This window comes from Podarcis gaigeae (genome assembly GCF_964106915.1).
Source record: "Podarcis gaigeae genome assembly, chromosome: 3".
In the NCBI taxonomy this organism is placed as follows: Eukaryota; Metazoa; Chordata; class Lepidosauria; order Squamata; family Lacertidae; genus Podarcis; species Podarcis gaigeae.
This window is the reverse complement of record NC_139680.1, coordinates 32,221,166-32,248,783: the sequence shown is the minus strand read 5'-3', so window position 1 is coordinate 32,248,783 and position 27,618 is coordinate 32,221,166. Positions and strand designations below refer to the sequence as shown.

Sequence of the window (27,618 nt, the reverse complement as noted above, 5' to 3'; positions counted from 1 at the left end):
CTTTGTCTCAGGAAGGCTAAGTGCACTCACTTCCAGTCATCTTACCTAGGCCACATACCTAGGGAGAAACTAGGCTTTATTTCACCCGGGTCAAAGACCCAATTTGGCACACACTTAATTGCATCCCTATGGAGGCTCCCACCCTCCGGGAAAAAATCCAGATGGCCCCTCACCCCACCCCATAACTCTGGCTCTGCCACATGCACACCATACACTGCTGATATTTTATGCTGCCTCAGATATAGCTCTTTGGGGTGTATACATTTTATGGCATCACTTTAAACAGTCACGGCTTCTTCCAGAGAATTCTGGGAGCGCATTAACGATCCTCAAGTTGCACTGCCGGAGCTACAATTCCCAGAGTGGGCTAGCAAGGGATCCCTCTTCACAAAGAGCTCTAGGGATCCTGTTGATGACAACAACAACCAAAACGACCCACAGGCTTTTAGTTATAATATCCAGTATGTGTAGTGGCGCCCACCTTGTTGAATGCCCTCCCATCAGATGTCAAGGAGATGAGCTGTTATATATCTTTCAAGAGACATCTGAAGGTTTTTTAAGGTTAAATGTTTTTCCAGGGACGCGGGAGGCGCTGTGGGTTAAACCACAGAGACTAGGACTCGCCGATCAGAAGGTCGGCGCGACGGAGTGAGCTCCCATTGCATGGTCCCTGGTCCTGCCAACCTAGCAGTTCGAAAGCACGTCAAAGTGCAAGTAGATAAATAGGTACTGCTCCAGCGGGAAGGTAAATGGCGTTTCCATGCACTGCTCTGGTTCGCCAGAAGCGGCTTAGTCATGCTGGCCACATGACCCGGAAGCTGTATGCTGGCTCCCTCGGCCAATAAAGCGAGATGAGCACCGCAACCCCAGAGTCAGTCATGACTGGACCTAATGGTCAGGGGTCCCTTTACCTTTACCTATGTTTTTGCAAATGCTGGAAGCTGTGCAGAGTGGGTACAATTATTATTACTACTACTACTACTACTATTAGATCAATAAAGCAACCTATTCTTTGCAGGGGGCTCGAGGGGGTGGGTGGGAGAAGAAAAACAGCCACGCAATTTCGATTTCCCTTTTTCCTTTCAGGGAGGCGCGCGGACCGAGCCTAGGCGTCGGAGAAAGTGCTGAGTCACCGCCCCCGGCGCGCCGACGGTCTCCGGCTGCGCTCGCTTCCCTCCTCCTAGCCACACACACGGGCGCGCGCCTCGCCTCGCCTCGCCTCCCTCCCTGCGCCCGTCCGCCGGGGACAGAGGGCGCGCGCGCACATTGCACGCACGCAAACGCCCAGGCGCGCGCGCGCACCGAGAGCAGCCTCCTTCCCCTTCCCCCTGATCACGTGCCCCACTGCTGCCGGGACGGTCACCAGCACCACCCCCTCCCTGCATCTACACACACACACACACACACCACACAGAGATCCGCGCAGCTGGCCTCTCTCGCTCCGTCCGCAGCCGGCACAGGCGCTTCCCCTCCAGGAGCCTCGCGGGGAAAGAGGCGCGGCGGGGAGGAAGAGAGAAGCAGCAGCCGCCGATCTCCTGTTTCGCCACCGGCGGGGGATCCTTCTCCTTCCTGCCGCCGCCGCCGCCGCCGCCTGGAGGTAGCTTTTCTCCTTGGCGCTGCCCCGGCCGGCTCTCCCCTCTCCCTTCCCCGCCGCGCGCCCTTGCGCCGCTCCCCCCCCCCCCCGGGGAGGCGCCATGGGGCTCCTGTCGCAGGGCTCCCCTCTGAGCTGGGAGAAGACGCAGCGCCACGCGGAGCACGTGCGCAAACACGGCATCCTGCAGTTCCTGCACATCTACCGGGCGGTGGGCGAGAGGCACAAGGACGTGCTCAAGTGGGGCGACGAGGTGAGTGGGGGTCGGGGAGAGGGAGCTGGAGGCCGAATCCGAGACGCTGCTTTCCTTCCTCTCCTCTCCTTCCCTCCTTCCTTTTATTTCTTTCGTCCACCCACCATGGCGCGCTTTGGCTGCTGCTGCTGCTTCAACTTCAACACAACAGCCTTGGCAGGTAGGCCGTTGGCCGCCCTGCCCTCGCCCAGCACCCTGCACGGTGCACGTGTTGCATGAGGAGCGAGGTTCCTGGACGTCGACGGGGTTTGCTCCTGAAGGGGAAAGTTTGGGGTTGTTTTGGTGTTATTGTTGTTATTTGCTGTCCTTGGATCAGTTCAGGACATGAAAAAGAACAACATACCAGTACATAATACAGTGGTACCTCGGGTTAAGAACTTAATTCGTTCTGGAGGTCTGTTCTTAACCTGAAACTGTTCTTAACCTGAAGCACCACTTTAGCTAATGGGGCCTCCCGCTTCTGCCACACCGCCAGAGCACGATTTCTGTTCTCATCCTGAAGCAAAGTTCTTAACCCGAGGTACTATTTCTGGGTTAGCGGAATCTGTAACCTGAAGCGTATGTAACCTGAAGCGTATGTAACGCGAGGTACCACTGTAAAAAGAAAAGCAAACCAATAAGACACACACACACACACACACACACGTGGGTTCCCTTGCACCCCCAATTCTGCTTGTTCACACTCAACCGAGACCGTTTTTAGCAGTGTGAAACCTGTGTCACCTTGGAAAGCCACAAGCACTTCTGATTTAAAGCTTGTGTCTCTCTCATTCGGTTTCAGAAGTGGTTTAAAAGGCTCGTATAGCATCCCTTATGAAAATGCCCTTTAGTTTCCCTCATGCATGTAACAGATTGTGCCTGGGTCTTCCCACATTGTGACTATTCAGTAGGCATGGTGCTTGTTTACTGATTAATGGGTTTGTATATGCTAGTCCTATCAGAAGGGCCAATAGGTGGTTGCAAGTGTGAATCTGTTCATTTACACCAGTGCCACCGTTCTCTCCTGTTATCCCGAATTAAAATGATTGAAGCAGTGTGTGCCTATATTTGCTACAGCAGTTAATACCACCAGTGTTATGAATGAGGTGAGGTGGGGAAAGAGATAAAGACAGGTTTCCCTACACTTTTCACTATCTTGGGTCATTTCATGTTTCCATTATCAAAACGCAAACAAAAACGATTTGGGGCGGCAGTAGAAAGAGTTTTCAATATTATGATTTCCAGAATTTTGTTCATTAACCTTTTCTAGAAATTGAGCTGAGTGTAACCGATATACCTCTTCCAAAGTGTATGATGTCAAAGCTGAAGCTTTCTGTGCTCTTGTGTTTTGGCACTCTTCGCGTAATGCTGGACGTTCAGGCAGCAGAAACGAAAGTTATATCTTGAGGATTTGCACAGCATTCCTATTTTTATTCTTTGGATCTGCCTTAAGATAATTGTACTGTACATTGAAGCACCACCGTATACATACGTAATGTTCAGAATGTCATATGTAAACCAAACCTTTATACACACTGGGCTGGACTGGGCATGGATATCACTTTCAGGTATTGTCTTTGGGATGCTTCAATGTGGTCACCCCAAGTACAGTTTCTGAGTTGCTGGCCCAGAAGATGCTGGATTATATCAGCAGCAGCAGCAGCAGCAGTTCTTGAAAATTGTCCTTGAAATAAAGTTGAATGATGGCACGTAAATTGTGTAAGAGAAGTAAATACAGTAATAGTATGACCTAATAATGAGTGGCAGGTTTTCTATATTATAAATCCTTAAATAGCCTTGAAGTGAAAGTGAAGGGTGGAAAAGTGTTATACTTGAGATACAGAAGTGTGAAATGCATACCTTGCAAAGGTTACCGTAGGCCAGGGTGATTTAGCAGACAACTGAGCAAGGATTTGCATTTGGGGGAGAACCTCGAGGTGCACAAAAGTGTGCTTCATTGAGCCCAGCGCATTTCTAATAGGAATTTGTCATGTGCTCTTAGACACAGTGAACTTGAGTCCTTGGTCTCCCAACTCGGTTGCAAAATAATTTGCAAGAATTTGAACACCAAAGACACAAGTTGTTTGTGCCTAAAAGGTGCCCCCCAACCCCAAAATAATATTCATTGTGCTTCTTTTCTACTGCATCTGGTAGGTTGGGCTAGTTGAGAACATTATGGCACTTTTCATCCTCAGGGGTTCCAACCTGGGTTTGTTTTTTTCATTTGCAAGCCAACGTGAGTATTTGTATCTGAGGAAGGTAAAAGAAAATGTGCAATGTGAGACAAGTTTTAATCTCTGCAGCCTACTTCGTATTGGGCACTTTGGCTGATGGATGTTGTTTATGAAAGGCATCACCTTGCAGTTCTTCTAAGCGTGCGAAAGAATTTAAATTAATGGGAGGAATTGCCATGCAACATTATAACAGACATGCCTGTGATAATTGCTCCACACATTGTGGATTTCATAAAGCATCTCCAGACTTGCGCTGCCTTGGGCCATGGTATCTTATAAAAATTGAAGATGATTGCCCGTGGAAAGCTGTTATGTTGAAAAACATTCAAGACTCTTTTGTTAATTGTTTTTTATATATTGAAAAAAATAAAACTAATGTAACATGTTCCTAAGTGGAGGATGAGATATTTACAAGTAATTTAACTCACCAGAAGGGAAGATGGATTTGATATTTAGGAGCTACTTTTGGCCTCTCCCATCTTCACTTGATGCTTGTGTAAAAGACTTTTATAAGAATTTCCTAGGTTTGCTTCATTCTTAGAGGCTTAACCTTCATGAAGATTAGAACATCTTATACTGAGTGAGACCCATTGGTTCATCCAGCCCAGTATTACATTTGACAGCAGCTCTCAAGGTTTTTAGACTGAAGGATTCCCCCCCCCCCCAGTCCTACCTTGAAGATGCAGAGATTCAACCTATTAAATGCAAAGCATTTGCTCTACAACTGAGCTTTGGCCGTCACCCAAAATCTGATACCCAAGACCACAGAATTGCATGGTTTCTTGAAGCTTATCTTGTATACTAATGAGCCGAATCCCTATTAAAAGTTGAAAAGTTACATATCATATTGTTATCTACACTGCATACAATATATGTGTATGTTATGTACACTCTTAACTTGTCTCAGCAGGGGGAAAACAGCTATTCAGTACTATCAAAGTAGAAGTTTAATCTTGTCAGGTTTTATGGTATAAAAATTAACCAACCAGAAGAAACAGATCTTCGTTTAGTTAAATCTGTGAATCTGCTTGACAACAAACCATATTTGTTACTCTTGTTTTCTCTTGGTGGTTTGTAAACTCTGTATTTTGTTAACATTTACAATTGTAGAACAGTATTAGCATAGGGTGTGTGTGTGTGTGTGTGTGTGTGTTGTACACTACATATTAATGCTGTGTCCAGCACACACTAAATTGTGTGTTAAAAGTTGATTCATAGAGAATTGTGGAGTTGGAAGAGTCCACTAGCGCCATCAAGTTCAATCCCTTGCATTGTTCTGCACTAGGCTCTGTTCTTTCCAGTCTTACACAATTTTTTACTCAGAAGTAAGATCCCTTATTTTAAAAATAGCAAGTACCCTAAGGCCAACTTTTAATTTGTAGAACCGTAAGTCTGAAAAAGAAACAAACACACATCTCTGCCATAGCTGAGCACGTCAAATCCTACTGACTTCAGTAAGAGTTTTTGCCTCTGGGCTAATTTGGTTCTGGAGCGGCACTTCAAATGAGTCACAGCCTTTTTCAATTAATTTAAAGGTTCTTACACTTTCTTCTGATTCTGAAAAAAGGCAGCTAACTTGAAGCTTTATGTTATATGCATTTATTTAAAGAAGTGTTTGCTTTTAAACATGATGCATGGTGTTTTGTAACCTGCCTGTCATCAAGTGGTCCCAAATTAGGTGTGCATACATCATGAAAATAATATTAAAATGCAGTACACATATAAAAATCTTTAAACTAATAATTAGAAAAATGTGCATCCCTGCTTCATGAAATAATAATAAATAATAAATTAAGTGACTTAATCAAATTAATCAAATTAAGTGACTTATAACAGTAAACGTCCCCTAAGTGACTTATAACAGTAAACTTCTCCTGACAGTATTAAAAGACAAGTTTTATGAAAAAGTTAAGGACAGCAATTAATGTTCTGTTGTCCAAGTAAAGATATGCGGACAACATCTTTCCATAATGTTGCCTATGGCTTACATTTTCCTTTTCCAATTTTAGAAACATATTTTTGAAATCTTACGTCAAAAGTATAATTTTACAAATGCTGATTTGATTATTTTTTTTTTTACATACTTAAATTTTCTATTGCTTTTGAATAACAACTAATTATATTCCTCTGCTCCCCTGGTCTGCATGCAAACATTTACTTCTCCTGTACCACTTTTACTTTCGTCGGAGGTGTTTGTTTACTGAAAGAAAGGACCTCAGTAAACAGCTGAAAGAAGAGGATAATGAGACATTGGTTCTTCTGCCTTGGAGAAGTTATTTCATATTATTCTACCTTGGTGCAAAGAAAGGGGTTTTGGCTCCTCCTCATGACACCCTGCCTGGGAGCATCCTTCCAGTCTGCAAACTGAGGCTGTGTGGAGGTTCCCATTTACTCTGCATCCAGTGATCTCCTGCCACTAATTTGTGAAGCCATGTAGGCACAATATTAGTCACAATTCAGATTTATCCCGTATTTTCTTCAGTAATGCTGCATTTGGATTCATTTCCCCCAAAACCAGTTTTGATCTGATTTCAAAACATAAGCCATATGCGGACATCTCTCTTGCCCACTGGTGTGGACAGGCAGCAGGAGACGTGGAACACACATGAAACCATTCTGGTGTGGACAGCGATGTGCAGATATGATATGAAACAGCAGTAAACAACCTTTGCTGTTCTAATACAGTAACGTGCGCACAGCCTTCGGTTGTGTGGTAAACATACTTCATTGCCCACTCCTTTGGCCAAGGGAAGGGAGAAACATGACTGTATTTCTCCACAAAGAAACTTTTGTTCTTGTCATGGTTATTTGCCAGCCTATGGAAGAGCCCTAATGAGTTCCCCGTTAAATAGGAGTTGTGCAGCATGGGTGTTTGGTGGGATTGAGCCCAAGAGACACAAATCTGCGGGCTTTGATGTTCATGCATATCTGTGTGTGTTTAGGTGCTTCCTCTGAGCAAGGGGGAAATGCTCTCAACAGGCAGTGAGAAGCCCATGATGTACTTTCTCTTCACAGAAGAGAGCAGGAAACCTCTCTGTGTTTCTCCCTTTTGATCACACCCAAACTGTATTACGAACAGACCTCCTAAAACGTCAGAAAAGATTGTCGTACTTTTCAGTGTATAAGATGCCCCCATGTATAAGACATTTTTGGGATTCCAAATAGAGAAAATGGGGGGAGATTGCCCAGAGTTGTTGACCTTTTTTGGGGGGGTTGCCGAAAATTGCTCGCCCGCAGGAACGCAACAGCCAATCGCACACACATCGGCGAAGACACCAATCGTCTGCACGCTCGCCAAGCACAAGCATCAATCGCCCACCTAATCGCAGCAGCAGCCAATAGCCAGTAGACCTTTCGGCACCCACCAATCGTCTGCAAATACGCCACGGAAAATATCCTTCTCGCAGCAGCCACCAATCGCCCATCCCACCTCTTCACTATCCATGTATAAAACAACCCCAAGTTTTTAGCACAAATTTTAAGAAAATAACCTGCATGGATTTTTTTGATTTTTTTTTTTTTACATTTGAAAAATAGCAGCACATGCCATTTGGCTCCTAAGTTTTATACAGTCATACCTCGGGTTACAGACGCTTCATGTTGTGTTTTTTCAGGTTACGGACCCGTGGAAACCCGGAAGTATTGGAACAGGTTACTTCCGGTATTCAGCAGTCGCGCATGCGCAGAAGCTCTAAATCGTGCATGCACAGAAGCACCGAATCGCAACCCACACATGTGCAGACGCGCTGCTGCGGGTTGCGAACGTGCATCCTGCATGGATCATGTTCACAATCCGAGAGTCCACTGTATCTCGGTTTCTAACCCTGATCACAGTGTGCTATGGAAATCCTGGTGGACTATTACGTTCCCTGTTGCTTCTTTCAAAGCTCATTGTGACAAAGCTTACATAATGCAAGAACTTCCAAAGCATCATTCTGTTCTCAGTTGGTATCCTACAGCATTCACACATTTGAAGCTCAATCTTATGACTCTTGACTCAGAAACAAGTAGCACTGAAATCTCTGCAAAGTCTCTAGGATCACAGCCTTAGACCAAGGATTTAATAACCTGATTGTGTACAGGATTTTGCAGCCTTTGCTTTCTGTTAGTTAGTTGGTTGGAGTAACAAGCTTTAGGTGCCGGGATTTATTTTATACCTGCAATTGTGTGTCTAATATTGTTCTGGACGGAACAAATACATATATGCAGATGACTGGAAAAATAATGTTAATGCATGCAACCAATTTCCACACGTCTTTAATATTATTCCCCTACCCACCCACTCCCCCCAAAATAAAAATCACTAAGTTTGTTCCCTAAACACAGCTTTGGCAGAATCTGAGAATTTGCTGGTAGCCTTACCAGCAGACTCAACAAACACAAAAATATAGCCAAACAGTATTTAGGAGTTCAGTCTCTTACTACCACAGTTGCCAAGCATAGAGCTTAGAGGTGGAGATGAAGATGCAGGAAGTTTGGAAAGCTTAGTGTACAGTTATCAAGGATTCCTATTTTGGAAAGGTGTATTGTTTTTTCAGTTGGACAAAGCAGTACTTCCTACTGAATTTGCCACAGGGATGCCACTGATACCACTAGCAGGTATTTTCCCATTCCTGCTATGACACTTAGAAACAGACTGGAGAATCAAGGGCCATGGCTTGGTGAGTTTCTATGCCTGTGATCTGTCACTGAAACTTACTGTAGGATTACATCTACTCACTGTGGCTGGGAAGAGGCTTGCAGTCATTCTTTAACAGATGCCTCTATCACAGCTTGCTTGGGTCACATAATGCCTGAGATTCCTCGCTTGTCAGAATTTTTCTGAAATGCAGATTCCTTGAATTAGACGTTTTCGGTTATTTCCCCAGTATTTCTCCTTTCTGCATTGTGTATATTTGTGTCTGCAATCAGTAGCTCATGGATAGTGACTAAATCCCATTTGGCTGAGAATATGTTTCAAATTAAAACCTCAGTTTAGGACTTCAATGTTAGTAAATTGAATCACATATTTGTAAATTGAATCACATGTTTGAAAAGTGAAGTAGGAAGAGGCCTCCCCCCCCCCCTTCGTGAATTCACAAGGGAAAACAAATTGAAGCATAATAGAATTCTACAAAAGCACACATAAACAGTCCAGTTAAGAATCCCTTTTGTGTATTATGGGTTCAACCATAATAAACATCACTTTTTAAAAAATTGTCTGTTTTTATAGTATTGCCCTGCTTTGCGGTACACTTTGTTCTCTATAATCTATCACATTTTCCCCCTTCAGTTGTGTACAAAATACTGTAATCTCTAGGTTTAGTTCTCTATAGTAAATCTAAACCCCGCTTCCTGGTTTGTGGTATGTGTTGCACATCCTTTAGTTATGTTAGACCACATGACACAGATTAGGGCACACTGCTCTGGTACAAATAGAGGGGAAATGGCTAACAGAAATACCTATGGCACATACAGAATCGCTTGTACAGTGGTACCTTGGGTTTCAGACGCTTCAGGTTACAAACTCCACTAACCAGGAATTATTTGCTCCAGGTTGAGAACTTTGCCCCAGGACAAGAACGGAAATCGTGCGCCAGTGGCATGGTGGCAGCAGGAGGCCCCGTTAGCAAAAGCACGCCTCAGGTTAAGAACGGTTTCAGGTTAAGAACGGACCTCTGGATTGAATTAAGTTCTTAACCCGAGGTACCACTGTACTCCCATGCAATATATAGATTCATGTATGCATATTTACAGTTGTGTGTCTCACACCATTAAAAGCACATCAGGGATTGAAATGAGTCTTTTCCTTTAGCCATGTGATTATGTAACAGGCTAGTGCATCTATGAGGAAGCAACTCTTGGGCTTTTTCTGGTGTGTTTTTGAAAGAAACAATAATCTGAAAGGAATAGCACTAGTGCCAAATTGAATTTTCACAAATAAGGGAATGGAAGACAGCAGATTAGTTCCCCAGGGAGGGAAATTCTCATGGGTGGATCCCCCCTGCCCCCCCCCCCGATTGAAAACATCTTGAGGATCCTGAAAAACTACTGTGACATCTGCTGAGTATTGTCGCTTGTGGCTTTAGGGATTTGCAGGTTTGTAATCTTATTTGTGATAATGAAAGTTCAATAAAACACCTGAGATTCCTACCTACAGAGCATTGCCTTGAACCCGTCAATGTGTTTACAAATGATGGCTAGCCTGCCGTATTCATCTATTGTGCTAAATGTTGTGTGTTTGTGTTTTTGCACATCAGGTGGAATACATGTTGGTAGTATTTGACCATAAAAACAAGAGAGCGCAGTTGTCCCTAACTGGAGGAGACGTTCTTCATACTTTGCAAGAAAAAGGTGAAAGAGTAAACCCAAAGTAAGTAGCAACTGTCCTTAGAATTGGTCCACTTATTTCCTGAAGTTCAGGTGATTTTCTAAGTCAGTATCCAAGCGGTGAGCAGAACATGGTTTGTATGTTATTTGCCACGTGGCAACTAGCGTTTATCAAAGTGGTCAGCTTTGATACAGGTTGTCATTTTGCATGCCAGAATACTGTTAATGCTGATGTCTCTGAGCAGTATTTCTCAATTCGGATGATTGGAACTCCCAATCGTCTGGTTTCACCGCCTGTCAGCCAGGAAGACAGGGGACATGTGACCCACAGCAATGTGGCCCTCCAAATGTTTGTCACATGCTTCTGGGTAAAGGTAAAGGGACCCCTGACCATTAGGTCCAGTTGTGACCAACTCTGGGGTTGCGGCGCTCATCTCGCTTTATTGGCTGAGGGAGCCGGCGTACAGCTTCCGGGTCATATGGCCAGCATGACTAAGCCGCTTCTGGCGAACCAAAGCAAGGCATGGAAACACCGTTTACCTTCCCGCCTATTTATCTACTTGCACTTTGATGTGCTTTTGAACTGCTAGGTTGGCAAGAGCAGGGACCGAGCAACAGGAGCTCACTCCATCGCAGGGATTCGAACCGCCGACCTTCTGATCAGCATGTCCTAGGCTCTGGTTTAATCCACAGCGCCACCCGCGTCCCTCCCTGGGTCTGGGTAACAGGAGTTAAACCCAGAATATTAGAGACATCTCAGCTCATGTATAAAGAACCTTCACGGCAGCATTCAAAATTTGCCAGGCACATTTTGCCCCTGGCTATCGGCCTCTTGCGACCCGGACGTGGCACCTGGCGTCTTCACCATCTCGAGGTGCATCCCTGGGGATCCTTGTATCTTCACTGTTTTCACACACTAACAACACATCCTGTAGAATCCTATCCATGATATTTTATCTGCACAGTCTGAATGGATTTCAGGAACCAAAAAGTTGTATTGAAAAATACGACTTTCAAGCCATCTGGCTCCAAATGGCAACTAGGCATTCCGTTTTGGCAACCATAACCCTGGTTTAAGGAGCCATTTGGTGCCCAGCTTAGATATCTGCTTCATTGTAGGTGGCCAAAATTCTCTTTCTCATAAAGATGATGGTCTTATAAACCTAAAGTAGACTTAGTCCACTCTGGGCAAACTGATCCAGCTGAGCAGGTTCATAAGTCTATGGCAGAAAACACATGATTCCAAGCTAAGCATTCATTCTTATATTCGTCCTTTATACCTGACTTCATTTAGCAATGTTTTCTTTCGAAATGTTTAAAGAATTTTTTGTTTTGTTAACTTTGCTTGTGTTAAATATGTGTTCTGTAGTTGACCTCCTTTGTAATGTTTTACTTTGAAATCTTTTAAGATAATATTTAAGTTGCCTGTTAATTTATGTTGGCTTTGACTGTATGCTTTATATTTGACTTTCTTCAGTAAAGTTTTATTTTGGATTGTTTTATTTGATGATTCAAATGTGCTGTAAATGGCTTTGAGTTATTTTAAAAATATAAAGCGGTATAGAGATGATGATGTTGATGATGATAGACTTACAGCAGTGGTGGCCAAACTTGGCCCTCCAGCTGTTTTTGGACTACAACTCCCATCAACACTAGCTAACAGGACCAGTGGTCATGGATGATGGGAATTGTAGTCCCAAAACAGCTGGAGGGCCAAGTTTGGCCACCACTGACTTACAGTCACAGTTGTATGCTGTCCTTGCCATTGGTCAAAAAGATTTCAAATGCACCATTGCTTCCTTCACAGCCATCCAACTCTGTGGAGGCCAGAATATGGAAGCTATATGATTGAGGGGACCCCTGGGCAACCCTATGGAGGGACAATGTCTGAATTTAACACTGTGCAAGACAACATGAGAAAGCGACGCCTGGAGGCTGCTTCTGTACTGAAACAAAACGAAGCTGTTTGCACTGTGACATCATTTCCAAGGTTTGTCTCCATCCTTCTAATATGGGCTGAAACAGCGTTAATCATGCTGCCCACCAGGGCTGAGTGTGCCTTGCCACCTGGTGAGAGATTCACAGCAGCCTGAGAAGCCCAGGAACAGCAGGCATTCCTCCTGCTTTTTCTGTCCTCCTCCACGGTTTCTTGCAAGCCTGGAAAGCCATTGCCTCTTCCTCCCAACTCTTTGCACAGAAGGAGGGTGTCTTATAGCTGGTGACTTATCTAACAGGGCTTTCGTCAAGCCCTCTATCTGCTTCCTAATCTGGAGATTAGTGTATTTATACAGAGTACCCGTAACTATTTCCACTTCTGTCCATGTAAGAAAGTTGTGCCCAACCCCGAAGTATTTTGTCTTTACGTTACTTTCCTTTTTGTTTTGTTCTGACGTGTTTGTAGCAATTTCCAGCTTTTATATGTTTTTGACTATTTTTAAAAGCCTTTCACGGTTTGCTTTGAAATGTGTAGACTGGGCTGTCCAGGATTTACGATACCAGAGTGTGTGCCTACCCCTGTTGAGACAGGAGCCTCCAAGTCTCTCTTCTTCCCGGACGAAGCCATTAACAAACACCCCAGGTTTAGGTGAGTATATTTCAGAATGAAGAGAGTTGTCCTTTCTCTCTGGATGTGCAAATCGTAGAATAGTATTTCCCTTTTGGGTGGAAAGCAAAACTTAACCGGAGGATGTAGTGCTTTTGAAAACAAGCTGCGTACTGCCCTCCTTCTGGGTGCACACCAGAACTTCTTTTTCCTGTGTGCCCCCTAAAACTGTTCTGGAGCAGATTTGAGGGTGGCAGTGCAGGGAAAGGTGCGTGCGAGGCAGCACCATGAGCAGCCAGACGTCCTTCCCAAATGGAATTGCTTTTTTCTGAATACCACCTGAATAAAGTGTACACTCATTGATACTTATAAACTCCTTCAGGTTTAAATTTCTTTGCTCAGTAGTATATGTAGAATATGTATATGTTGACTGTGGCCAGCTTCTGGTACAGTTTTATTGACATCTGATGAACGTTCCTTACATTAGGAGCAGGTAGTTGAGACTTGCACACCCCTTTCTCCTCAGAGGAATTTCTCTATTTATAAACTGGTTCAGGCTGTGCAGAGGTGTGTGTGTGTGTGTGTGTGTGTGTGTGTGTGTGTGTGTGTGAAGACCCTGACGGCTTGCTGCCTCCTGGCAACTGCTGCAGCAGCAGAACATTAGATTATAGTTGAAGATAAATAAATTCTGCTCCCCTGGCTTTCTCTTACAGCTTTCTGTCATAGTTGTAGCAGAATAACAATGACTACTTGCTACTTTGCCAAACCTTTATATTAGGCATTACAAATATAGGCCGTCATAAAACATCCATATCTAAAATTTTAAAATATATACAAATAAACAGCCATGTAAAAATATGTCATAATGAGGATTCTCATGGGAGTTTCTTCCCGCTAAATAGTGCCATTCACTACTCTGAGAGATACTGTTGATAAAAATTTGCAGTTACTTCCAGGTTAATGTCAGACAGATAGAATCTGATATTTTCATTGTGCCGTGATGTTAGACTACCCAAAAAAAGGGGAAAGCACGTGTTTGTGTAGTTGGTTGTACCATGGACAGTAGAAAAGAATATGTTCTGCTGTGTCCGGCACATTCAAAAAAACATCCGCAATGTCTATCATTTCTGGGGATGTTTAAATATCTGCCCTTGACAAAAGTTGAGGGGAAAGCGTTCAGTCGGGCGAATTATGAAATGTAAGTGACCCTGTTATCTATTGTATTTAAACCATAAAACTTGGGGGAGCAAATTGTATTTACAGCTAACTCAATATTTTGTTTTTCAATGTCCCTTAATCTGATTTTAATATTACGATAATTGTATTGCTCACTTGAATTATACAAGAGTTCCAAGTCATAGAATCATAGAATCATAGAGTTGGAAGAGACCACAAGGGCCATCGAGTCCAACCCCCTGCCAAGCAGGAAAGTCAATACCAATAGATCTGAATTTTCTATGTAAGAGTTGGAACCATCTGGATTTATAAGAGTCCTTAAATAAGTCAGAAATCAGACTCGAAGGCTGGAAATTGAAATCGCAACGCAACCAGTATTTTATAGTGCTAGCCCACACCCAATATTCCATTGTGTGTATACCTAGTTCTGCACACATCGTCTCATACTTGATTGAACTTGGGAGCCCCAGGATATGTCTCAAGAAACTTGAGCGTTTCTTATCTAAATCACTATTATATGCTTGTACAGTGGCATCTCAGGTTAAGTACTTAATTCGTTCTGGAGGTCCGTACTTAACCTGAAACTGTTATTAACCCGAAGCACCACTTTAGCTAATGGGGCCTCCTGCTGCTGCCGCGCTGCCAGAGCATGATTTCTGTTCTCATCCTGAAGCAAAGTACTTAACCCGAGGTACTATTTCTGGGTTAGCAGAGTCTGTAACCTGAAGCGTATGTAACCTGAGGTACCACTGTATCTGTATTGGGATCCCAAAAAGTTGCTGGGACACCACTTTAGCTTGAAAATTTGAATAACGGTTCGTATAAATTTGTTACCTTTCTGAAAATAAAAGCAAGCTATATATAGTAGCAGAATATAACATTTCTGCTTCAGAGGATTCTTCATCCAGGGAGTCCTCTGAAGCAGCAGTGCTGTTCTGATACAAACCTAGCTGAGTAGGAAGATGGTCCGCAAAGGAAAATCCAGAAAAAAATAAAAATTAAAAGTTTACACCTAAGTTTAAAAAATAAAATAATATTTTGCTAATCGCTAAAAAGGGTGCGGCTGTTGTTTGTTGAGATGGCATTTCAGCAGGTTCCTTTTCCGTTTTAGTACTTTAACAAGAAACATTCGACACAGAAGAGGAGAAAAAGTAGTGATAAACGTACCAAGTAAGTGAGCAAATAATTTGCTTTTCAAAAAGGGAAGTAGGACCATTAGCAACGGGTTTAACTTTTTGTCACCCTGTCTAATGCAGTATTTAAAGACAAGAATACTCCGTCGCCGTTCATAGAAACATTCCCTAATGATGATGGTGAAGGGGCAAGAGCAGTCAAGCCTGACCATGTCTACATGGATGCCATGGGGTTTGGAATGGGCAACTGCTGCCTTCAGGTAAACTCGCGGAAACAAATGCTTTAGCAAATATATATATTTTTGCTAGTGCTTTTCAGCAATATTAACTTCCATATTAAAGCCTGCAGCTCCTGCTTACATAAAGTGATTGTATAGCCTACTGGCTAGCCATCCCTAGGAGGAAAGTGAGCAAGGAACTGCTTGGGAGACCAAACTGGGATTTCCCATTACAATTGCGTCTTCATATCTGCATGAAGGGGTTGGTTGCAGTTGGTTAAAATAGTGCAAGTGACCATAGGCTTTTGCAGCTTTGGTGTCATGGGGAAGTTGGTTCTGCAGCTTGCTAAAGTGGCCGTGCATATTTTATTTCTTTTGGTTTAATAGCGGTTGGCTTGATATCATCCTACAGGTAACATTCCAGGCTTGCAGCATCTCTGAAGCAAGATATCTTTATGATCAGCTAGCGACCATCTGTCCCATCGTGGTGAGTGAGTGGTAGAATTTATTCCGCCAAACATTATATAATTCATAAAGAAAATCAACATAAAGAAGGTCAAGTGTGTGTGTGTGTGTGTGTGTGTGTGTGTGTGTGCAGGTCAAGTGAAATTGTGTATAACTGAAACCCATTGAAAAATCCTGCAAATGCCCCGCTCTGCCCTTTTAGTGACGTTTCAGTGATATCTTTGTGGGTCACGTCAGGGTTCGGCGTGATGCACATATGCCCGGCCACACACATATTGAACGTGTATAAATGTGTGTATGTGTGCCCACATTCTATTGAGTAGAACAACCTTTGGGTTTCAGGTTATATTGGCCTTAACGGTCATATCTCTTAATTAGATTTTTGTCATAAGTAAGGATAACTTTTGTTTTCAAACAAGATATTACAAAAAGTTAATGGCTTCCACCTAGCGTGTAAGTGGTGTCACTGCTGTGCTTACCAAAGAAGTTCAGGTAAAATAAGAGTTTGAAAAATCCTATTTTACTTTCACAGCATTTGTGAAACAAGCACTTAAAGTTGAACTCTTTGGTGCTTCCTCACTGTGGAAACAAAACGATATAAGAAAAGTGACGCTGTTTTAGGAAGTGGTAAGGGAAGACTGGTGGTGAATGGCAGTAGTCAATAACGAAATTATGTATGAATTATTATTTTAGTAGATCATGCTTTATCTTGTGTTCTGTGTTAATTATTATAACGCATTTCGTATATTTTATAAATTTTATTTTTAAGGGGGAAAATCAGCAAGAGAGGCAGGGCAACAGAATATTTGGGGCACTTTGCAAGAACTGATGGAGGATGAGAACTGATGGAGGATGAGAACACAGGGGTCCAGAGAAGTGGTCCAATCACCCTAGAATGAGATTTGCAGAGCAATTTGTGCACGATGTGTTACGTTATGCCAATAAAATGCTCTTTTTTGAACTGGTTATGCTTGCACAACTTGCTTGCCTGGGGATAAAAAAAGCCCTGTCCTGCTAGGTGGAGTCTTTTTGCCAACCGATGGGCAACACCGAACGAAACCCAGCTGTCATTTTTTAAAAAATAGAATGAGGTATTCCTCATAGGACTCCCTCTGTATACTTCTTCCTGGAACATAAATATGCAGCTGTAGTACACTGAATGAGATTAGAAAGAGGGAGACTATCTTAGAGAATGCTAACCGAAGCTCCACATTATATGTGTTTTATTAGCCAAAAATGTGCTGCTATTCAGTAAGATACAGCTCTTGTAAGAGTTCTCTGGTTGAAGGCAAGTTGTGGGGGGGGGGGGGGACGTGCCTTGTGTTTCAGAACGAAACATCTTTAGATTTAAATGGCGATACATTAGCAGCTTTCTGTATTTCCTGACACTTTTCTTTTAGATGGCATTAAGTGCGGCAGCTCCCTTCTACAGAGGCTACGTGACAGATATCGATTGCCGTTGGGGAGTGATATCTGCCTCCGTAGACGACAGAACGAGGGAGGAGAGGGGATTGGAGGTAAGTGCACACAAGGACCTGAGCGATAATAATAACAACAGCCTGTGTAGCAAATGCTTCTGCAGTATGTATTAAGAGTTTGTGTTGCCTTGGGACAAAGGCCAGAGCAAAACGTGAGAAGTTTTGGTTTTTTTTGCTTGCTGGAGATCTCTGTAAAGGAGCATGAGTCAAAGCGGGGACCTCTGAAGTGTTTTGTGGTGCCTTAGCTGTCCAGGCACTTTAAAGAAAGGGCTACAGGCACTCAGGAAAATGACCATAATCCACTCTGGATTGGGCTGTACAGTAGTATCTCGAGTTACAGACACTTCAGGTTACAGACTCCGCTAACCAGAAATAGTACCTTGGGTTCAGGATGAGAACAGAAATCGCGCAGTGGCGGCAGCGGGAGGCCTCATTAGCTAAAGTGGTGCTTCAGGTTAAGAACAGTTTCAGGTTAAGAACAGACCTCCAGAACGAATTAAGTTCTTAACCCGAGGTACCTGTGTGTGGGTGTATGTGTGTATATATCATCCCTTTTAGCAAAAAAAACCAAAGCAAAAAACACTCTAATGCCATTTTTTAGCTTTCTGTTAGTGAAGGGGAAGGAATGAAGAAGACTTGGACCCCTTGAACTGGGTCTTCCAAGTCAATTTGGGCTGCTTTATGAAGCACCAAATTGGGATTCAACCCAAATGGCATGGTCAGTGAGCACTCCTAGTATATAGCCTTAGTTACAAAATGGTTGTTTTTAAAAATTCATTTAAAATCAAGTTTTAAATTGAATACAGATTTGGCTAGTTAACAAAGGTTTCAGGTGGGTTTTTTTTTTAAAAAAAAGCTCTTTTGGCACAGGAATTGGGAGCTTGTGGACCTGCACACCTTGTTGGACTACAACTCCCATCATCCCTGACCTGTTATGATGCTGGCTGATGACTGCTCCCAACAGTTTTCCATAGATACTAAATGGGGTTTGTAACAAAGTAGTGCAGCCAGTTTCTACGCTCTGAAACCACTCCCTTGAAACCAAACCACGGTTCAGGATAATGCTGTTGTTGATGGTTCAAGAGCCGATGAGAGATCAAGCAGAATTAACAGGGTTGCGCTCCTGTTGTCCTGATAAAAGTCATCCATTGACAAAGGTCCAGATCACAAGCAGTAACCAAGGTTTGTTCTTGGCTTATGGCTTGTGGGTTGCTTGGTAGAAACACCATGAGCATTGGCTCAGACAACAAAACATGCCAGACTGGGGGCTGTTTCCTCTTTGTGGCGCAGCAATGAGTGGGGGAAGAGGGGGAATTTTTAAATAGCATACACCAGCTCAGTGCTTGTTCACGTGAAATCATTGTTTGTTGTTTAGTGTGGCGTGAACTGGGCCTGCTTTTGGTATCTATTGCCAGGTAACATTTATAATTACTAGATATGGTTACTATCACTAGATTCCCCCCCCCCCTTCTTCTTAAATTACACAGCCTTTGAAGAACAACCGCTACAGAATCAATAAATCCAGATACGATTCCATAGACAGTTATCTCTCTGAATGTGGTGAAAAATACAATGACATTGATTTGACGGTAGATAAAGAAATCTACGAGCAGTTAGTAAAGGAAGGTAAGTTTATTTGAAACTGCGGGACAGTGACGTTTATGTTGATTTCTGTCTTAACAATACGTAATCTGTAAGAGGGGCTTCTTGTGATGAATTTTGCAGTAGCTGTGCTTGAAATACCATGGCGCGTAAAGTAGAATATTTATTAAGGAATTTTCTGAAGAGCACACCTCATCTAGAAAACAGATTTTGTTCTTAAGTAGTAGGAAATAATGGATTAGCAACAAATAGCAACACTACAAGCCACAAACCACAATTCCCTTTATATTTGCAAAAGCTCATAGGTTTATGGTGCTTATTCCACTTCTCAAATAATTCTTAGTGAAGCAACTGCAGGCAAATATGAATTCACCTAGTTATCATATTTGAGAGGCCAGTTTTCTTCTTAATATTGAAAAGTTTCCCAATTTCTTGATTTTTATAGGCATTGACCATCTGTTGGCCCAACACATTGCTCATTTATTTATCCGTGATCCTTTGACTCTGTTCGAAGAGAAAATACATCTGGATGATGCAAATGAATCTGACCACTTTGAGGTTGTATCTTATACTAGTATCCTAATAGTAAAAGCTGTATTTTTTCTGCTTAGTGTACTATGGACTGCTGTAGAGCATGCAACATGCAACTACATTCAGATAAGCCAAGGGATTTGCAGTAGTTTGTGGTCCATGGGCATTTCTTAAATTACAAGTGTATCCATGTTGGAGACATAGAATAGACTTCGTTTCACATTGTCTAAATTTAAATAATCAGATATCAGCAGAAGTGCAGAGTGAACCAAAAATATCTAAACGTACGGGTAAGCATTCAGAGCAAAAGTCAGTATTGACTTGGAAAGACTCCTATAACTCATCTGGCACAGGGCAAAAAGTGAAAGGACAGACAAAGTGTGCTTTCACTGGAACCAGCATCCTGTCTGAAGAGATGCATCAAACTCTACTGAAGAAACAATAGCTTAAAACGACAGAAATGTGCTCACAATTTTAGCTTCAAATTATTGCTCTTTTGTTGGGGTAGAATAAAAGCCAGCATGGTGTGCTAGTTAGAATTTTAGACTAGAACCTGTGTTCAAATCATGACGCTCACTGTGTGGCAAAAACAGTTTAATTACCACTCTTGAAGCTGTTAGAGGTCATAGCCTTAATGTGTATTTATTGTCTCTTGCAGAATATTCAGTCAACAAACTGGCAGACAATGAGATTCAAACCACCGCCTCCGAATTCAGACATTGGATGGAGGGTTGAGTTCAGACCAATGGAGGTAAGTAAGAAGCATGTTTCATAGATAGTACTGTTAAACCACAAAGCCTAGGGCTTGCCGATCAGAAGGTTGGCGGTTCGAATGCCTGCGACGGGGTAAGTTCCTGTTGCTCGGTCCCTGCTCCTGCCAACCTAGCAGTTTGAAAGCACGAAGTACCGGTAGATAAACCTTCCGATGGGAAGTTAACGGCGTTTCTGTGCACTGTTCTGGTTCGCCAGAAGCAGCTTAGTCATGCTGGCCACATGATCCGGAAAAACTTTCTGCGGACAAACACTGGCTCCCTCGGCCAGTAAAGTGAGATGAGCGCCGCAACCCCAGAGTCGTCCACGACTGGACCTAACAGTCACAGGTCCCTGCAAATGAAAACTTTACAGTCCAAAGCATAGAGTTGAAGGGGTTGTAGCTGTCTATTCACATCTGTCATGTATGTCTTTTTAAAGAAACATCAACGGTTTTGATAAGGTGTGCAGTTCAGCTTCACTCAGATCAGTGGTGATTCTTGCCACTTGATTTCACTGCCTGGTGTGTTGCACCCAGTCTCTGTCCAAACACAAGTAATAGGTATGGACATCTTAAAATCATGAAGGGCAACTGTTTTTATATCATGGCTTAATCCCCACCCCCAAGAATATAATCCACAAATGGTAGCTTCTGGGTATAGAAAATAAAAGTGAATGCGTGTGTCACTACTTTGCTAACGCTACAGTAATGGAGACTGTTAGCAGTCCTGGGAAGAAATTGTGTGGTGAGGGGAAGCTCTGATCCATACATCACTTTCCAGCTTCTAACTGGAATTTCCTTCACTCTGGGGCAGAGGCCCCATGTTTGCTTGAATGCAAGATTCCCCCCCACCCTGCAAGGTAGAATCCACTTAATCTAATGGGTTGAATCCTTGCAGGCTCAGGGATATTCTGTGCCCGAGAAGGTATGGGGTGTCTACTGTTTTTGCTCCATTGTGGAAGAGGGCACAAGCCCAAAGGCCATTCCCAGTCTCCTCACTGTTGTGTGAGTTTCAGAGCAACAGAGCAAAAAAGATTTCAGACTGTGAACTTGCTCCTCAACCATGTTAGTGGTTCTTCTGGCACACTTGTCCATCTTATATTCAGTGATTTCTCAATCCCTAGGTCCAGTTAACAGACTTTGAAAATTCTGCCTACGTTGTGTTTGTAGTGTTGCTGACTCGAGTCATTCTCTCCTACAAACTGGATTTTCTCATTCCTTTGTCCAAGGTAAGAGGAGCATTTTCTTCCTCGGTCTAATGTATTCAAACCGTGAAAACATTTCCTATTCTCACCTAAGGTTAAACCACAAGGTGAGAATTGACTTAAAATACACATGCTCCCCTTTGTATGTATTACAACTTTTTGTAATTTTTTTTAAAAAATTGCTTTTGTTAGTTTTTTAAAAATTCTGTTCATGGTTTGGAATCCAAGGTTACGTGAACGGAAGGCAGCTCACACAACTGAATTTTCTCCATTCTCAAAAGGCTTCTCTGGAGTGTGCCTTGCAAATGGCATAGGCTGTGCTTGAAGAGGGATCCCTTGAGAATAGGGAATTGCCTAAATGTGTGTGGAGGCACTCTGTTGGCACAGTGGTCCTCTCTCCAGTTCTGCGACTATAGTTGCAAAAGTAGGGTTCCACTCCAAAGTATAGTTCTGTTAGCTTTCCTAATATTCTGATTTTGTGGTTTTCGGAGACCCTTGCCCAAATCAACTTCTTTGCTAAAAAAACCCCATGTCTTGCAGAAAATTCTAGGCTGTGTTGTAGGATGTGCAATTGGCCTGGAAAGATGCCTAATACTTCCCGAAATCTGTAGTTTCCTGTAATAGTTTTGCAAACCTCGCTTGACAGGGTGAGCACTGGGAACGTAGGAAGCCACGTTACGACCAGGTGGAACGTTTCTCTATCTAGTCCAGTATTGTCTGTACTCACTGGCAAGATCCCAAGCAGAAGTCTTTATCCTTTTAACAGGAGATGCTGCGAACTGAACCTGGTGCTAACAAAGCACGCCAACCCATTTTGCATTGAACTTCCCGCAAGAAATCAGACTTTCAAACTGAGCACTCTGCTTCCGTGTGAATGTGAATGTTAAGCTGTGAAAGGGGGAAATGTCTCTGTGTGTGTGATGTCTAGTTGCTTTCTATATATTTAAACTAATAAGTAAGTGAACAGCTCAAAGTCGTCTCAAATTGCTAAATTCTTCCCTATGGTTGTGTACCTGAATAAACAAATGTGTGCCCAGAATAGCTTGTGAGGTGGCAACCATTTTTCATCGTAGTTGCTGTCGGAGGAACTGCAGTTGTGACCAAGCAGATGGCTTGTTGATTCACCCTGAAGTTTTTCCCAAGTGCCACTTGTGTAAATGATCACGTTTAGGAAGCCAGATGTGTAAGCCAACCCTATGAAATGCAGTTTCCAAGACTCTCAGACCTAGACTGAACATTTCCCTTGCTACTATCTAGTATATAACCTTTCTCCTCCACGTCTCCATTCACTAGGTGGATGAGAACATGAAAGTAGCTCAGAAACGGGATGCTGTTCGGCAAGGCATGTTTTATTTCAGAAAAGACATTTCTAAAGGTAGGCTCCTGTCTGTCTGTCTGTCTGTCTGTCTGTCTGTTTGCTGGTCGGCTTTATTAGACACTTGAAGTATATACGATGACCAGTGATTAAGTTAATTCTATGAGAAAATTAGTTTTAGAAAACTGTTACAATAATATACACTGAAATTCAGCCAGGGGGATTTGAGGAAGTCACTTAATGTTACTAAGATTGGATTAAGTACAATTAAGAGGTTTGTTTGTTTAAAAATTTTGGGAAATCAATTAAAAGGGGAGGGGGGGAATGAAGTATATATGATGAGCATGAATCTAACGGTTTTCTCTAGCTGTTCTGTGTTCTCTTTCCTCCCCCTGCCCCCCCCATGTGTCTTTGTCTGAAAAGGTGGCACTGCTGTAGTGGACGGATGTGGGCCAGCTCAAAATGGTACAGAGACAGATTCTGAAGAGTATACCTTAATGAGCATAGATACAATAATCAATGGAAAGGTGAGGACGGCTTCTACATTTTAAACAAGGCGGAAGCTTCATATTAAGATCCATAAACAGACTGCAGGGAAGTGTAGACGCTTTCTCTTGTCTCTCCTGGTGTATACCTTTGATGCTCTGCTCCTTGCTCCAGCGACTTCCAACCAGCCCAGTACCCACCCACTACCCTCAGGGAGTTTTCAGTCTTGGTGTATGAATAGGGATGGGATGGAGGGCCTTAACTTCCTTAACTCTCTCTGGATTGGGTGGGGATAGGATTCAGTAGCGTTGTGGGCCTAAAGCATTCATGCAGGAGTCTCGGATTTGGGACTCCTGAGGACAGAAGATGATGGATGCTGATTCACAAGACATATGTAGAGCCCTGTTGGATTGGGCAAAGCCCCGTCTACACAGACCAACCAAATACCTTCAGGATATGGCAGTGTAGTTTTGTTAATTCGTTTTGAAATTTATATCCCACCTTTCCTCCGATAATCTCATGGTGGCGTACATGGGAACTCCCCATTTTATCATTAGAAATAACCCTGAGAGGCAGGTTAGGTTGAGACAGTGACTGGCCCAAGGTCACCCAGATCTTAATTGGCTGAGTTGCCTGTCTTTCATTTTGACTTAGCCTATAAGACAAGGGTGGGGAACCTATTGCCCTCTAAGGTGTTGTTGGACTACAACTCCCATTATTCCATTGGCCATGTCTGCTGGGACAGAAGGGAGCTGGAAGGACACGACAGGTCAAGTTTATGGGGTCTCGAACTAAATTTTCGTAGACTGTTAAGACAGGTTGAGAATCCCTTGGAAGAGGAAACCTTGGGTTTGAAGTATTTGACTAAAAGGAAAAAACCTTTTATTTCCATTATGATCTGCCTCTTGCAGGAAGGAGTATTTCCTGGATTAATTCCAATTTTGAACTCTTACCTTGAAAATATGGAAGTGGATGTAGATACAAGGTGCAGCATTCTAAACTACCTGAAACTCATTAAAAAGAGAGCATCAGGTAAGGAAACGCTCTTGGCATCACCAGCGATACAGGTTTTTGGAAGTATTTGAATCGGAAAGCTTTTAATGTCCTAAATAGAATAGTACACGATGCAGCCTGCTTTGGTTTTAATTTAATTTGACCTTCTCCTTTGCCAACTCCTTTTATCACATTCATGTCTATTTATTTGCAGCAGCCTAAAAGTTAACTACAACTCTGACTGCAAATCACCTTTCCATTTTATCCATTTGCTTTTGCTAAATAGTTCCCCCCCCCCCATAGAAGTAAAACCTTCAGAAATTTAAAAACTGTAGAGAAACAGGAATGCAAAAAAATGTTTTTGTGGATGATGATAGAGAAACTTGATAGAACTTGTTTTATTTACAATGTGGTTTGAGATGTACAGTCGTACCTCGGAAGTCAAACGCCTTGCGAGTTGAACGTTGTGGCTCACGAGCGCCACAAACCCGGAAGTGAGTGTTCTGGTTTGTGAGTGTTCTTTGGAACACAGGTTCTGCAGCTTCCTGCAGCCAATTGGAAGCTGCACCTTGGTTACGGAACGGATTCTGTCCGACTTCCAAGGTGTGACTGTATCTGAAATTGGTGTTTTACTATTGAAACCCAATGAGTGCTTTACCTGTATTCCTTGCGTTGGATATGCAGATGGTTTGAGACAGCACTTTGGAGCTTGTATTCAGTTATAAAATGGCCTTGCAAAGTAGGTTGCCTCTTAAAACAGAAAGCAAAGGGATGGGTATATATTCTCACAGTAGATAAGAAAATGTGATTTGTGTGATGTTTTCTTCTCCCCCAGGAGAATTAATGACAGCTGCTCGATGGATGCGAGAGTTCGTCGCGAACCACCCAGCATACAAACATGACAGTGTGATTACTGAAGAGATTAATTACAGCCTGATTTGGAAATGCTACCAAATCGCCGAAGAGCAAGTTGAATGCCCTGAACTGCTTGGTAACAAAGTAAAATACAGCGGAACTAAAACCAGCACTTTTTGATGAAAGGTTTTAATCCAGGGGGGGGGGGGGGAGGGGACGGGCATTCTCTGCTAAAGCACTAGCTATAATTACTGGTGTGAATACCTGCAGTTTCATAGTGTAAAGACCAAAAATGGTTCTACTGCACTATTAAGATGGGCCAATCTGCCTAATATTCTCTTAAAACTTCCTACGATAGGTGTATTCTTATATTTAAGGTTTATACTGTGTACATGTAAATAGTAAAATATTTTTTTGATTTAACATCAATGTATTTTAATAACATTATACTGAAAGTCATTGTGAACCAGCTTGTAACTTTTTATATGCTTATTCTGGAAGAAAAAAGAAAAAGTCCATGTTCTCAAACAGCTTTGCAAAGGTACTGTATGGGTACTTGTATATTATCAGCATTCCAGACCTTGAATGTTTACTCTGACTTTTGTTACCTGGGATGCACTGAATCTACTGTACTTTAAAGAAAAGAAATCAGAACCCGATTCACATAGATATATCTTCCCGTTCTGCCAAGAGAAGAGATAATAGCAGTGCCGATCCTTCTGCCACGGAAGGCGGAATCAGTAGATATTCGTCCTACTATTGTAAATGGAATACGGCGAATCTAAAATTCTCCCTCCTTTATTCAGTTTGGGTATCAATCGGTATGTTCCTATACTAAGAGTGCTTTTGCCCTTTTTGCAAAACTCTTGACACCTTCAGTTAAATGGGAACGTGTCACTGATGTGTTGCTTCCTAATAGACAGAGAATCTTCTAAATTCCTTCAAAATCACTTGTTGCAGAGGAGTAATTAGTAATTGGCATGAGCCTCCTCTGTGGAAGGTAACCTGACCCTAGTTAGGATAACGGAAGTTACCATAACTCCAATATGTTCTTACTTCACTACTTTCTGGCTCAGTTCATGCAGTGGTGGTTTGTAACCTGATGGTCAGACTCAATCAGCAGGCTAGGGAAAGAAGCAATTTTTGGTGATTTTTCTCTCCCCCCCCCCCCATTGTTCCAGAAGGTCCCTTCAACAGATTCTGGGGGATGGGGCGCTACAGGGCAAAGGGGGAGGGAATCAACAGTTGTGCACCTCCATTTTGCTGCTGCAGTCTTTCCACCTCATGTATCTTCCCAGGGCATAAGATCTGGAGCCATGATGGAGCATTAGGCAAGTACCTTACGCCATTCTTCAGCTCCACTATACTTGCAAGCAGCTCACTGCATACCTGGAGAGACCCCAATCACACATTTCTTCGCTCTTTTAAAAGCTTGAAAGGAAAACGAGAGCTTCAGTTCTGTCTTAAAGTCTGGACTTGGATGCGGCACAAAAATAAGAGGATATTAAATTGCAGCAAACAGATTGCAAGATAAGGTTTTCTCTCTCTTTGTGATGCAGTTAAACGTGCCCGACATTTCTTATAACCTGCATTCTCTTTAGTATGTAACTAATGATTTCAAGAAGAATCATGAAATGCACTAATATATCTGTGAGTCAGGAACCTCTGAAACATAAAGGAATTGTATAGAATTTAAAACTAAAGACAATGGCTGTGATTTGTACATAATAATAACCTGAGATTTAGAGGGAAAGAAGAGGCTTTAATATTAGCTGCTTAAAGTAAGACTACAGTAAGTCATTTTTACTGTATGATAGGTTATGAAATACTTAATAACAAGCGTATATAAATATCCTAAGGTGTAGTGACTTACAAAGAGTCGGTGGGAAAAAACTGCAGTAAAACTGCGTTGATAACCATATGCCTGCTGAGAGATTAGAACCCATTTGCTGTTCATAAGTATGCATTAGGAAGTGCTTGTATCAGGTTGCACCTGAGGGGGCAAAGGCTCACTCATCTGTGGAATGAACAGAAATTTGCAATATATGGTGGATGTCTGAGTGTAAATCTAATTCATAGACATATTTTCCACAGAAGTTGAAAGCAAATAAAGTTTTTTTAAAAGAACCTAAATTGTGTTGTCTGCCGTTGCCTTAGCAGCTGCACTGCCACCACTGCTGAGGAAAGGTGAGCTGCTCCTATACGAAGTTACAGTTCAGCTTCTTTGAGTATCCACGTGGAAGGGAAACTAGAAATGTCATTATTATGATGATGTTTGTTTGTTTGTTTGTTTGTACCCCGCCCTTCTGGCTGGGTTTCCCCAGCCACGCTGGGCGGCTCCCAACAGAATATTAACATGATAAAACATCAAACATTAAAAACTTCCCTAAACAGGGCTGCCTTCAGAGGTCTTCTAAAAGTCAGATAGTTATCTGACGGGAGGGCATTTCACAGGGCAGATGGCACTACCAAGAAGGCCCTCTGCTTGGTTCCCTGCAACCT

At 42.7% G+C, this 27,618-nt stretch overlaps 1 protein-coding gene across 1 annotated transcript; it reads left to right on the top strand.

The window, feature by feature from the left end:
* The first annotated feature begins 1,274 nt into the window (after positions 1–1,274).
* Positions 1,275–27,243, top strand: GCLC (glutamate-cysteine ligase catalytic subunit). The gene is made up of 16 exons (XM_083730341.1): positions 1,275–1,844; positions 10,297–10,409; positions 12,174–12,356; positions 12,837–12,950; positions 15,196–15,254; positions 15,341–15,477; positions 15,848–15,922; positions 17,301–17,417; positions 18,866–19,004; positions 19,426–19,538; positions 20,170–20,262; positions 21,387–21,491; positions 22,761–22,842; positions 23,206–23,309; positions 24,180–24,300; positions 25,097–27,243. Exons 1-16 carry the CDS (start codon positions 1,695–1,697, stop codon positions 25,294–25,296), a joined length of 1,905 nt encoding a protein of 634 aa, XP_083586467.1. The 5' UTR covers positions 1,275–1,694; the 3' UTR covers positions 25,297–27,243.
* The last annotated feature ends 375 nt before the right edge of the window (positions 27,244–27,618 follow it).

Coding starts and splice junctions, on each gene's coding strand:
- GCLC (XM_083730341.1), top strand. CDS start 1,695: ATGGGGCTCCTGTCGCAGGGCTCCCCTCTGAGCTGGGAGAAGACGCAG. Junction 1,845..10,296: donor TGCTCAAGTGGGGCGACGAG/GTGAGTGGGGGT, acceptor TTTGCACATCAG/GTGGAATACATGTTGGTAGT. Junction 20,263..21,386: donor TTGAGTTCAGACCAATGGAG/GTAAGTAAGAAG, acceptor CTCAATCCCTAG/GTCCAGTTAACAGACTTTGA.